We start from the raw sequence: 12,702 nt of genomic DNA, 5'->3' as shown, positions 1-12,702 counted from the left end.
TCTCATCTGACATGGAGACCGTGGTGCCCTGTGTGTGTACATTGAAACTTGATTTGCTTAAGACTTCATCAGAAACAAAAAGACACTGAGGGCAGGATCACCTTGCTATAGTAATTTGACTGTTTTCTGGGAACTGTTTGCTTGGTTAGAAAAGACAGTCAGTGAGAGAATGCCAAGTCCCATGTGAGTGGGCTGCAGCAATGCTCTGACAGCCAGGCAAGGAGCCAAGAGCAGGATGCTGATCTAGGGCCCTTTACCTGAAGTCAGGGCACATCATTCCTGTGACCCATTAGACACCTCAAAGCTCTGGCAGATGAGTCAAAAGGTCATACCTAAACCACTGTTACTGTGGTGAAAAATTGCCACATTATTCATCAAGGCAATAATATACAGCATGAGAAAGAAAAAGCCCACACAAGCAATTTAATCACCTTTTTGGTGCAGGTAGCTCTGGCACTACTCTTGCCATTGTCTCCACATTTTTTGAGCAGCCAATGGTTGGCTGTGCTGCTTTCCATAAGGCTCTGACAACTCACTAATTAAAGGATGGCAGAAGGCAGCTAAGCTCTGCCCAGCTTTGCCTGTGAGGCTGCTTTGCAGAGCAGGAGGCAGGGCACAGCAGGGGAATTCGGCATCATGGCAAGACATTTCTGTCCTGAGGCAGGCCGTCACAAGAGAAGAGGCATTTTGGGTAGGGTAGCTGCCTACCCAAATGTATGACATGCAGAAGCTCAGGAGTTTGGCTGGATGTCAGGGCTTGCAGTTTGCAGGTGGCTGGCAGCAGATGATCCATGAGCACAAAAAGAGGGGTTTCTCCCAGGTGCTGGATGTGTGTCTGTGAGCAGGGCTGGCTGAGGGTCCTGGCAAGACAAGCTTTTTCTAGACTGTGAAAAGATCTACTTAGCTTGAATTGGCCATGCCATGCCCCAAATCTGTCTGTGCCCCAGCGTGGAGGATCTAACATCTGGTATGAGCCATCAATTCAGGGAAGGATTTGAGGCCTTCTGTATAAACAAATATGCAGCTGCACTGAGAGACACACATAGAAAATGGTGTCAGAGATTCGAGTTGTCCTGGAGGTGACAGAACAGACATCCAGTCCTGAACACCATGTACAAGGAAATGCTGCAAACCTCTTTTGCCAAGGTGCTGCCACTGCCTGAGTTGAGGATGTGCCAGTCAAACTCAGGAAACACTCAGAGGGGTGAGTCCAAACCCACCCCAAATGTGTAGACATTCCCCTCCCTGTTTCTGTAATTGTGGAGCAGATAGAGAACTCAGCAGCCTCGCACGTGGCAGAATTTCTTTCAGGTAAGAGACTGATTCTTCTACCAGCTTAAGCAGGGAAATGTCAGTTTGACAATCCCTTTATGAGCTGCACAGTCCAGCCTCTCTGAGAGGGGGTCAGATAAAACAAGAATGAAGTGTGATGAGGGGGAAAGGCAACTGGGAATTGCAGGCACTGAAGGAATGGGATGCAGGGAAGATCCAGTGTGGTGGTGATGTGGTGTGCCAGCAGCATGACACACAGAGGAGCACGGATGCTCTGATGAGCAGAGCCACAGAATGACTTGAAGGTAAATGAACAAAGCAATTCAGCCTGTCCTGCAGGACAAAGGACTGCACATGGCAGCTGTCTGTGTCTGATTCCCAAGATATTAAAGATGGACTCTCACATGAGCTAAGAAAGGGGTCTAGCTGATGAAGATGTAATTTTCCATGGCCTATACTTTGTGTAACCAGCAAAGGTTACAAGTCCTGCAGAGACAGCTGGCACCCAGAAAACAGAGATGCTCTGAAGGACACAGGCACATAACTCCCTTCAGCCCAGCAGCCCTGTATCTCCCTTCAGCCCAGGGGCCCTGAGCTGCTGTAGCTGGGCACAATGGGGAGGTTGCAGGCAGGCCTGGGATGCAGAACAATCCGCCGAGCAGGGCTGCTGACAGCCCCACCTTGTAGCTCTGCTGCTTTGCTAGTACAGGTATGCTTTGCTGAACAGGAGAGCTTGGGCTGCAAATGTTTTTCAGCTCTGGGACCTTTCAAACCTGAGAGCTGCTGTCAGCCACAGGTCTTGCTCTCCAGCGAGGCATCTCACTCAGCTGCCAGCTTATGTGGGGAGAGCAGAGCTTTTCACAGGGTGCTGGTGCCAAGGGAAGGGATGAAGGTCACAGAGGGGAGTGTAGCTGACAGCAGCACAGACGTGAGCTGAGGGGAACCAGGTGGCTTGAACAACCTCCCAGCATTTGACAGAGCTTTCAAGCTTGGAGTGAAGCCTTTGTTTTCTGTGTTTGCACAAGGGGAAGGTGCCTCAGGAAGGGCTTAATCCCCCTGCAGAGGCAGACAGAAGGCCGGCACAGCCCTGACAGCTGTGCTTCTGCTCCCACAGCCCCAGCAGCAGTGCCCGGGAGCTCCCTGCAGCGGGCACAGCTGCGCCCAGCCCTGGCCAGCTGGCTCTCAGCCCTGCCCACAAGTGTCCAAAGCTTAAATCCTGAGTGGCCTCCATGTTTGTATGAGACCAAAAATACTCAGGAGGAGGGATGTTTTCCTGCTGTGCAGGGAAGGCAATCAACAGCGAGTTCATGTAAGGGGATGTTTCGATGGGGTGGCACTGGAGGATGATGCACAGATCTCATCTGCCCTCTGGGAGCTTCCCTCCACCCATCTTTGTGCCCCTTATGCAACTGCCACCAGAGTCCCCGTCACCTGCCATGAGGGCCTTCTCCACATGTCCACCAGAGCTTTCACTCTGCCAGTATGGAGATGTGGTCCTGGGGCTTGTGAGCCCCTGGTGCTGGGCAAAGCCTCATGGACAGAGTGCCTTATTTTTCTATGCTTGGCCCCAAATGACCTATGAAGAGCAGACTGTGGCATTTCAGAATCTCAGATGTTTTTAGGGCAAATGTTATGCTGTGGGAAGCATGGCCTGAATTTTCTATCTGGTGTGCCTTAATTCACATGGCATCAGGTCCACACTGATTTCTGACAAGAATCAGACACCCACAGTGCTGGGCCATGAAGCTCTACAGCATGCAAGAACAAGCTGCACGTGGATGGACATGAGAACTCTTGTCAAGGGTCCAAAATGGAACAACCTTTCATGATGAGGTTTTCCTAGTCCACCCATAGAAGGTGCTGCTCAGGCCTGGCTGTCACCTGTTCTTTATGAAAGGATAGCATGGTTTTAGTCCCCAAAGATGAGTGAGAGAAGCTCAGTTTAGTCTCTTTTCTGACAGATGACAATATTCAGGGATAACCAGAGATCAGAGAATAACCTTGTGAAGTTCTACAAGGGCAAGCATAGGATACTGCACCTGGGGAGGAATAACCTCATGTATCAGTACAAGCTGGGGGCTGATCTGCTGAAAAGCAGCTCTGTGGAAAAAGTCCTTGGAGCACTGGTGGACAACGGGATGACCATGAGCCAGCAATGTTCCCTCGTGGCGAAGGAGGTAAATGGTATCCTGTCTTATGAAGAACGGCTGAGGGACCTGGGACGTTTTAGCTTGGAAAGGAGAAGATTGGGGTGTGGGGGTGGGGGATATGTATGCTTATAAATACTTAAAAGGTGGGTGTCAGGAGAATGGGGCCAGTCTTTATCAGTGTTGCCCAGTGACAGGCACAATGGGCACAAACTTGACCATAGGAAGTTCCGCCTAAACATGAGGAGGAACCATTTTATGTTGAGGGGAGTGGAGCTCTGGAAGAGGCTGCCAAGGCAAGGTATGGGTCCACTGTCGCTGGAGCCATTCAAAGCCCACCTGGATGCCATCCTGTGCTAGGTGAGCCTGCTCTGGTAGGGGAGTTGGATTAGATGGTCTCCAGAGGTCCCTTCCTACCTTCCTACCCCTACCCCTACCCCTACCCCATTCTGTGATTCATGTTATTGCCCACAGAGAATTATCCTCTGCCTCATAAGATGCTTCAGGGTATCCAGAGAGGAACATATTGGTAAATCCAACGTCATTGCTGTCAGCCCCATATGGATGACCTGGGCACTTTTTGCCCATATCATACAGCATTAGACTCCTCCACCTGCAACTCATCTGAGCCCTGAGCCTGCAAATTGCTTCCTGAATTCTGCCCATTAAGACCCAGCCTCTGTGTGGGGTGAGTCCACATTTTCCTCTTGCAAATGCGGAAGGGCACCCACACTGACACTTGTGGCAATAGCCATAAATTCACATTAAAAGGCTTCAAGTAATAGCATTGCTCTGTAAAAACAGGCTTTGAAAAGCTTGTTTCCAAATGCTTAGCAGCAGGATTAGAAGGTTGCTGGCTCTTAGCTGCAAGCTTTGCAGATGCTAGAGGCTGGCAAAGCAAAATCTGTATCATATGAAAAAGTTGATCAGGTCTGGCTCTCTCCTGCCGTGAGATTACTTTTCTTACTACAAAGCATTTCTCCTCACCAGTAAGTTCAAAGCACGTATGGGCATGAAGATAGTGTATTGTTCACCAGCTCACTGTTCTGCTGAGAAGCTGCCTCACTTGTTCCCCATCTAAGGTTATAAACAGTGTTGAGAAGCTGCAAAATTGCTCACAGCTTAAATGAAATCATGATAACCCAGCCTATCTTACCCTACTGTGAGCTCTACTTTAATAATCCTGCTTAATCATTAAACCACAGTAAAAGCAAGCCAAGGAGTTTAAGGCAAGAGTCAAGCCAAGGTACATCAGAGCACTGCTCAAAACTTGAACTGATCACACTCAGCTAGAGACAGAGGAAGCCACATAAAGGGATAGCAAAGGTGTTGTGAAAGGGTCGGAAAGATGTGGCAGAAAATTCATATCTCTTTGGGCTGGCTGAAGGAGGGAGAGCCAGCTGTGAGTTCCTCCTGCTAGTCAGGAGTTTGTAGTGGTGCCCTATTTACATCCTTTTCCCAGGAGAACAACTTGTTATCGAGCACACACACTCGATTCAAGCTTCCCTGTTGACACAGACGCTTTGACTAAACCTCCATGTCTGATGATTATTGAATGCAACAGTGGTTGTTGGTTATTTTCCAGAATGCTTTACCCTCTGCTGAAGGGCACAAAGGCAGCAAATGGACACATCTATACTTTGCCCACTGTGCTGCATGCTGTCTTATGGCTAACTGATTTTTTTTCCTAAGGACATTTTAGTTAGAGGTTAAACAAAATAGATAAATTAATTAATAAAATACATAAATGAAATAAAATAAATGAAAAAAAAAAAAAAAAAAGAAAGGAAAAGCAAGAAAGGAGGAAAAATATTAAAGACACACTTCTGTTACCCAGGGGGAGCCACTGAGAACAGAGATAGGCCAAACCCTGCCCATGGATGCAGCCAGGAGTGGCACTGATTCCAGCAGGACTGGTTACTCATGCATGCACATGTGTACGACAGACAGAACAGATTTGGTCCTTATTGCTTTGACTTTTCCAGGATGCTCAATTTATTTGTGGATTTCAGGAAACAGACCAGTACAGTCAGATTTCTGTAGCTGGGTTCCCCTTCCCCCACCCCAAAACAGAAATAATTGTAGACTAAAAGCATCACTCATGCCAGAAGATGAGAGCCAAATCCTTTCCAAGGCAAAGGACTCATCAAAATTACCAGGGTTTCACCTGAATAAGGACTAACAAGAACTTCACCACAGTCTGTGGCATTTTGGCTGAAGAGACAATGAATTGATTTTGTACTTTCAGACCGAAATAGTAGACTGGACGGGGGAATGCTCCTGCCCCAGCTTCCCTGTAAGCAGGCCAGGATTGGTATTGCTGAAATCACTCCAGAATTTGGGCTACTGAAAACCAAATCATATTTTGCAGCTCAAAATGGGGGCATATGTATTTTGTCTTCATTGTCTCACTACCACCTCTTGTAGGATTTGACTGCAGCATGGAAGCATCCTGATACAACTTTACAGTGCATCGTGGTGGTGTTACTGTAGTAACTTTATTACTGGGACATCTTTATTGCTGCAGTACCCGGCACAAATGCATCGCCGTTTGTCTGTGCACACCCTTATTACTGCCTTGTTCCCCAGACTAATTTACTGCAGGGCCCTGTTGTGTCTTATTGCTGCATTATCAAAATGCTACTTCGCTGCAGTGGCCTGTGGTACCTTATTGCTACATTTATCCTGGTATTATTATGTCAGCTTACTGCCACTTTTTATGGCTGCCCTGCTACCATTTTATTACAGTACTCTATGGGATCTTAGTGCTGAGTTATACTCAGAGTACATCAATCCATTTGCTTTAAGCCCAATGCTGTCTGCCCAGGCTTGTGGAACCTTCCTAGTGCTTGTCCTGGTGCCATTTCACCACAATAGCCACAAATGCCCCAGATACTCTATTATCCAAATAACAGTGTACAGCCATATTTCACAGCCATAGCCCTGTAAGTATGGGAAGCTTTGTAGCTAAGCTTGCACAATGTGGACATCATAAAAGCTTTCCAAAATGCCTTTCCTTGAAACAATGCCATTTAGAACATGAATAGAGGTGAAAAGCTGATTTTCTAACTCATCTTCAGGATGATGAGGTAGTTGGAAGACATGGGACGCTTATAAAGCAGCAGATTACTGCTTGCAACACTCAGTGGGATACTGGTGAGTGTACAAGAGTAGCATCACTTGGAATAAGCAGTATCATTAAAAAGCAATAATTCAAGGACACGGTTCATGTGGAAGTAGTTACATGTGAAGTAAAAGACAAGTGAAGAGCAGTTCATACATGTTCCCAGGAGGAGGTCGTGTCGATTCTCATGTTTGGTTTAGACAAATTTAGTCAGGAAATGAGGAGCAGAGCTTTCATCTCTCCAGAGAATACACAACTCTGTCCGCTCAGCTAGCCATTACTGAGCAGATTAGCTTGCACAAGTGTACATTTAAATGGCAAGCTGTTCAGCATCCAGGCCCCCTGATGTACACCCATATGCATGCTCTCTGTGGCTGTAAAAATTCCCTCCATGCACTCAACTGTTCAAAGACAGCATATTCCCCACAGGCAAAACACTGCGGTAGGCAACACAACCATCCTGCAGCAGCAGAGCAGGAAGGACAGAGCAAGGCACTGTGCTCCCAGAGCAGTGCCACATCTCCAACTTAAAGTCTGGAGTTGCTGCTCCCTGCACATAGCATAACCCAAATCCCGCCTGTCTCCTGCACCCACGATCATCCTCCCATCATGCCCATGTGTGCCTCCATGCTACAGGACATTGAGGAGTATCTCCATGGGGCTACCCATCCTTCCCCCAGGAGAAGGAAGTCATTGCAAAGCAGAGACCACCCTGGTAACACTTTAATGTCTCTGCTTTATATATGCATCCCACTCAGGAATGCTCTGCAGACCAGGTTGGGAGTTTATATGACTGACCTCCCGTGGGAAATGCCTCAGCCTGGAGGCTGGGTAGCCCTAGGGTGTGAGCAGCTGCTGGTTTACAGAGCTCCAGTGACACATGGCAAGGCCAGGTTTGACACAGATAAAAAGACCATCCACAAAGCTCTGAGAAGAACCAGCCTTTGCATTTTCCTAGGGCTGACATAAGGGACATGTATGAATATGCATGAATGGACAACTGGGCCTGTTATGTGAAGACTCTGAGATTACCCGAGGGGACCCTTTGGCTGAGTGGGCAACAGAGGACAAACAAGTCTGACAAGGACCTGTTTAGGGACAGTTTGGAGGGGACCAAATGTCCCCTTCAAAGGCAGGATACCACATGAATGTACAGGCATAGCCACAATGGTTCTGCAGTCCTTGAACTGTGTGTATATGTAAGATGAATGAGATCTGAAGACCTCAGACAACAGGCTGTCTATGGGAACAGGTGCGTGTGAAGAACAAATACCATACTTCATATTCTACTGTACATTCATGCAGGTGTAGAGGATCTTGTGGACCTTAAGTATAATCAGGAACAGGAGTTTTCCTGGAGGATAAAGAAAGAGGTATCAATGAGAAATTGTCATGGGTAGAGAGGGAAGGGCCTCTTTGTGACAGAAACTGTTCTGGCCTGATTTTGTACACACATTGACTTTAGATACTAGAATAATATTTGCCTCAGATGTGAATATTGTTGATAGTCAGCCATCTACTTTGCTAGATGGTTTTGCCTAGGTAGGAATACAGACTTGTAACCATACATTAATTTCAACCACCTGCACAAAATGCCAAATTGCCTTGGCATGAGTGAAGAAGAACAAGAAATGTCTATTTTCACATATGCTTCAGATCTGAATTGCTTGAGAAATACAAGAGGGTTTGTGGCACTAAGTCAATTGAGCCTTGAAATGTTCATATATAGGCAATATACTGTAAGGGAATGCAGTCCAGTTTCCTACCTGTAGCTAGCATATCTGGGGGGGTTAACTAAAGTTGCTTCAATTCTGTCCTCATCCAAACACGCTTGATCGGTTGAAACAAGCTATGGGGTCAGCTCTTGCAGTTGTATTCATGGGTTGTAGGTCAGACGAGTTTTAGTGGAAGTTTGTCTCCTCCAGTGGTACACTTTCACTCTTACAATGGTGCTCCTCAATGTAGTCAGTTATCTGAGCATTATGGGTGCACTGTGGTTTAGGAAGGGTTACCTGGCACCCAGTGCCCTGCCCATTCACACCCTACTTCTGCCAGACTCATTTCCATCAATTCCCTCCTCACTGTAGACTGGAATTTTGACACCTGCCCACATGAGAGTTGCCTTTCCCTGTATACACATGAGCAGATTTTAGTCCTCTGGGACTGGAGTTGGAGTCCATTTCTGTGTGCTTGGAGTACAGTTTGAACATCCATCACTGAGTAATTATGCAAAACCTTAAATAAATAGAAAACCAAATACAATATAAAACAACTCACTTTTAAATACCGTGTGTGTGTGTGTACAGTACACATCTAAACCATGACTTTCTGAGCGTGACGCAGAGTCTGATCATGTTTGCACTATGCACACATGCAGAGCGATTCCGCTGACATCAGAGGATTTGCACCAGGAGCAGAGTCTGACTCAGTGGAGCAGATCCTCCTCAGGTGATGAAAATCACTCACGCTCTCCTGACTTCAGCTGAGGATCTGGCCATCATCTCTGGACATGCTACATGCTATTGGAAGGACAGCGAGTGAGGAACTTAAATAGTGGCCTTTTGTTTTTTACATTTCTTTAAAGGAGGGGAGCCAAAGGAAAGAAAAACAAACGTTAAAGTCAATGAATCTGCAGGAGAAACTAATTTGAGATTTTGTGAGAAGCAGCAGCAGCTTCCAGCAGATGTTTTATTTGGTCCAGATGGCCACAAGAAAGGGAGCAAGTGAGATTGCAGTGCCATCTATTCAGCCATGTTTGTGCCAGGGAGAGAAGAGATGAAGGGAAAATATCAATCTCTCTCAGCTCTTCTTTCTCCAGGTGGCAGCTGGGTCCATTTCCTTCGACAACAAGACAGCAAGCCCTTGCCTTGTTGTTCTTCTGTGTATGGTGAAGTGTGCTCCTCCAAACCCTGGTCAGAAACAAAGTACCTGCACAGAGCTCGGCATTTGTGTGAAGCTGTGCAGCAAGGAAAGCGTCGATGTAAACTATGAAGAGAGGCGCTCCCCCAGCATGTGGCTCTCCACTTGTGCTTGCTCAGGCTCTCTCCCCCACAGGGACTTGCTCTCCCCCAAATGCCCCTTCCCCAGCAGTAGTCCCACGTGTCTCTTCCACGGGGTGGTCAGCTGAAGCCATCAGGAGGACTGCATCAGGCCTGTGAGACGCTTGCTTGCCAGAGACTTTCCCTGGAGGGAAGGACAGACAGACAGACAGAAGAGACACAGAGGTGTGAGTGATGCTGTGGGACGGTTTGGCTGTAAGTGAGGGGTGGGGGTCTTTCCCCCAGAGCGGAACACGTGTCTGTTCCCAGCCAAAATGGAGGGAGGTGATGGGGCTGAGCACGTCCCCAGCATTTCGGGTGCCTGTGGTTTTGCCCCAGGCGGATGGTTTGGCAAGGGGTTGTGGCTGGTGATATCCAGGTGGCTATCACTCAAGGCTGTGTCCCAGGACACTGTCTTGTATTTCCTTTCTCCAGCTGCATGAGAACTAGTGAAATAAAGCCTTTTTCTATGCTTGCTGCTACACATCCTGCCCAGAACTGTGCTACTGGTGGCAAAACAGTACCCCAGGTCAGGAAGGGCTGTAGAACCCAGGGTGCAGTGAAAGCTAGGATGTCCCTCCCACAGCCTGTGAACCAGAACCAAATGCACAGCATCCTTCAGAAACAGACCTAGAAAAGAAGCAATTTCAGAAACAGCTCAATCTGTTACTACCCTGCTGCCACCCGACCTGCCCACTCCTTGGTCTCCTGTCACTTCACTCCCTTATGGCCTCCCTACTTTCCCCAGCCACCTATCCAAGACACACGTGGGTGTGTGGCCATAGCAGCCTTACTTGCCAGGCTGTGGCATCCAGTGACTGTCAGAACCAGATGAGGGAGGTTGCCTGCATGTCTGAATCCCTTCACAGCTTACGCCATGCAGCCCCTGCTTTCTGGAGCAAGGGAGGACCTGCAGCCAATTTTGCCTATTTGCAGGCAGTGGGAAGGGGACATCTGTAGGGAGACCGACAGCTTTGTGATTAACGATGTAACTGAAAAATTGTTTCAGGTATTGCACCACTTGCTGTGTTTCTTTGGTGAGCGTTTCCTCTTGAAAAATCAGGTTTTTCTTAAAGGGAAGGAAAAAAAAAAGTCTCTTGGTTGAAAGAAACATCCAGGGAATACCAGAGAGCTGTGGAATACCTAGCAGCTCTTCAACAACCTCCTCTGTGTTACTATATTTAGCCAAGATTTCCTTTGCAGCAGAAAGTCTTCCTAATTGCTGTTTGAAAGAATGAGCATCAAAAAGAGCAGGAGAAACAGATTATACAGTGAAAAGGAGTATGTGCAAAACGTAGGAAAATCTGAAATGTAGAATTTAGCAAGTCGTCTGAAAGAAGCCTCATTTAACAAGTTAACACCCTAAGTAAAAAAGAAACACTCCCCCTCCCTTCTAAAGTCTTCCCCTTTAGGGCTGTTACAGGAGGATTCAACTGTTCCCTACAGAAGCCTCGTTCTGTTGCTCAGATGTGTGCCTTCCACCAAATAATTTGCTCGGCTGCACAAACACACATGGTCTAATCTGGCTGCTTTTTGTACGTCGGCAGTCGGCTGCTGGAAAGACTGTTGGCATTTGGGCTGTCCTGCCAGGGCCCAGAGAGCCACAGTCACAGCTCTGTGCCTCCTCTGTCCCAACAATGGAGTGCGCACTCAGGGCATGGCTTGGGAAGGACCAACTCCGTCCTAGAGCTCAGAGACATGCCAGTGTTGCTGCTATTTAACCAAGTATGCTTTCCTTCACTATACATCATTATTATTATTATTATTATTATTATTATTATTATTATTATTATTATTATTATTATAATATTTAAATCCATTTCTGGGATGCTCAGCCCAGTGCTACCCCAGGAGATGCACAAGCCTTCTGCATGGCAACATGGCAGTGCTTTAGGAGCTGCATCCACAACCATCGTTTTGTTGCCATTAAGCAATACCGTAGAAAGAGTACTATGGATTATCAGCTCTTGAATCCCATTTCTGGGAAGAGTAAGATAAAGGTGTGAGTGTGGATTTCTAGAAGAATAAAACAGCTGGGTTTAGAAATAATTTTTAAAAGAAAGAAATGTTAGTTTCCACCTACATTTGGATATTTCCTTAGAAGAAAAACCCAAATAAGCCTTTGGTTTGTATAATGACTACTCAGTCAGACTCCAGCTAATCTCTGACAGGCAGTTCCTCTTGTTATCTTCTCACAGGCAGGCGGCTTGGGGGTACGCCAGCTCCTTGCATCAGGGTCCAGTGAGGGTGAGAAGCTAATTCTGTTTCACATCCAGCCCTGATTTCAACAAGCCTGTGTTCAAAGCAGGCTAAGGGGAGAGGGCAGCTGATGGCAAGGCTGTCCTGGAGAAGGTGGCAGATCAGAAACGGAGCCGGTGGCTGTGGTTTGCACAGATTAAAACCTCTCTCATGGATTTATACTTCTAGTTGCTGGCAAAGGCAGTGGGCTCCATCTGCAGCTCCCCCATCTTGCAGGAAAGGTGTTAGCCCAGGACCCCTGGCTCTGCACCAGAATTCCTGCTTGCAGGTTGGGATGAGTTCCCAGAGTGGAGCCCGGCTGTCCGGGAGGATAACTGAGTCAGAGAAGCATGAGGTGCCAAACCAGCCTCATGCACTGGGGCATACAAACAGATGGGTGGAAGAAGCTCTGTTTTAAGACAGCAAGAAACAAGCAGCAATGCTGTCTGCTCAGCTATTGTGTCCACCTCTGTGATTACACAGATGGTGAAAGGATCTCTGAAATCACACTCTGGGATTAATGCTGTGCAATTTTTGGATACAAGCAAGAGTGCTGGGGTGTAAGTGTGATGTTCAGCTTTGGTGCAGGAGTGGCCCCCAGTGACCGGCACCATAGTGTGGGAGAGTTTGCTTCAATCCAGTGCAGAGAGAGAGGTGGCAGGCTCAGGGCATGGGTCTGAGTGATATGAGTATCTGTGGGCTGGAGGTGGGTGAGATGCAGGCATTTGGTTTGGGATTCTTTCATCTTAGACATCCTCATTAAAATGAAAAATAGAGGATCAGAGAAAAAACTACATTTTGTTAGGAAACCCAGTATCTGATTCCTATTACTAAAGTGAAGTAGAGAGCAAAAATTGTTAAAGGTGGAAATGCTGGATGGGAT

At 47.2% G+C, this 12,702-nt stretch overlaps 1 protein-coding gene across 4 annotated transcripts in view; it reads right to left on the bottom strand.

The window, feature by feature from the left end:
• Positions 1-5,383: 5,383 nt before the first annotated feature.
• The window catches only part of RGS6 (regulator of G protein signaling 6), a 296,480-nt gene continuing 289,161 nt past the window's right edge, over positions 5,384-12,702 (bottom strand). For all 4 annotated transcript variants that reach the window (XM_068162146.1, XM_068162148.1, XM_068162147.1 and 1 more), the window contains one exon: positions 5,384-9,726. In XM_068162146.1, coding sequence (XP_068018247.1) covers positions 9,676-9,726 — 51 coding nt within the window. In that variant the 3' untranslated portion in view covers positions 5,384-9,675. The remainder of the gene's footprint in view (positions 9,727-12,702) is intronic.

This window comes from Melanerpes formicivorus, unplaced genomic scaffold (assembly GCF_026170545.1).
Source record: "Melanerpes formicivorus ecotype bairdi unplaced genomic scaffold, bMelFor1.0.p_v2 SCAF_62, whole genome shotgun sequence".
NCBI classification, from domain to species: domain Eukaryota; kingdom Metazoa; phylum Chordata; class Aves; order Piciformes; family Picidae; genus Melanerpes; species Melanerpes formicivorus.
This window is presented reverse-complemented; position numbering and strand designations above follow the sequence as displayed.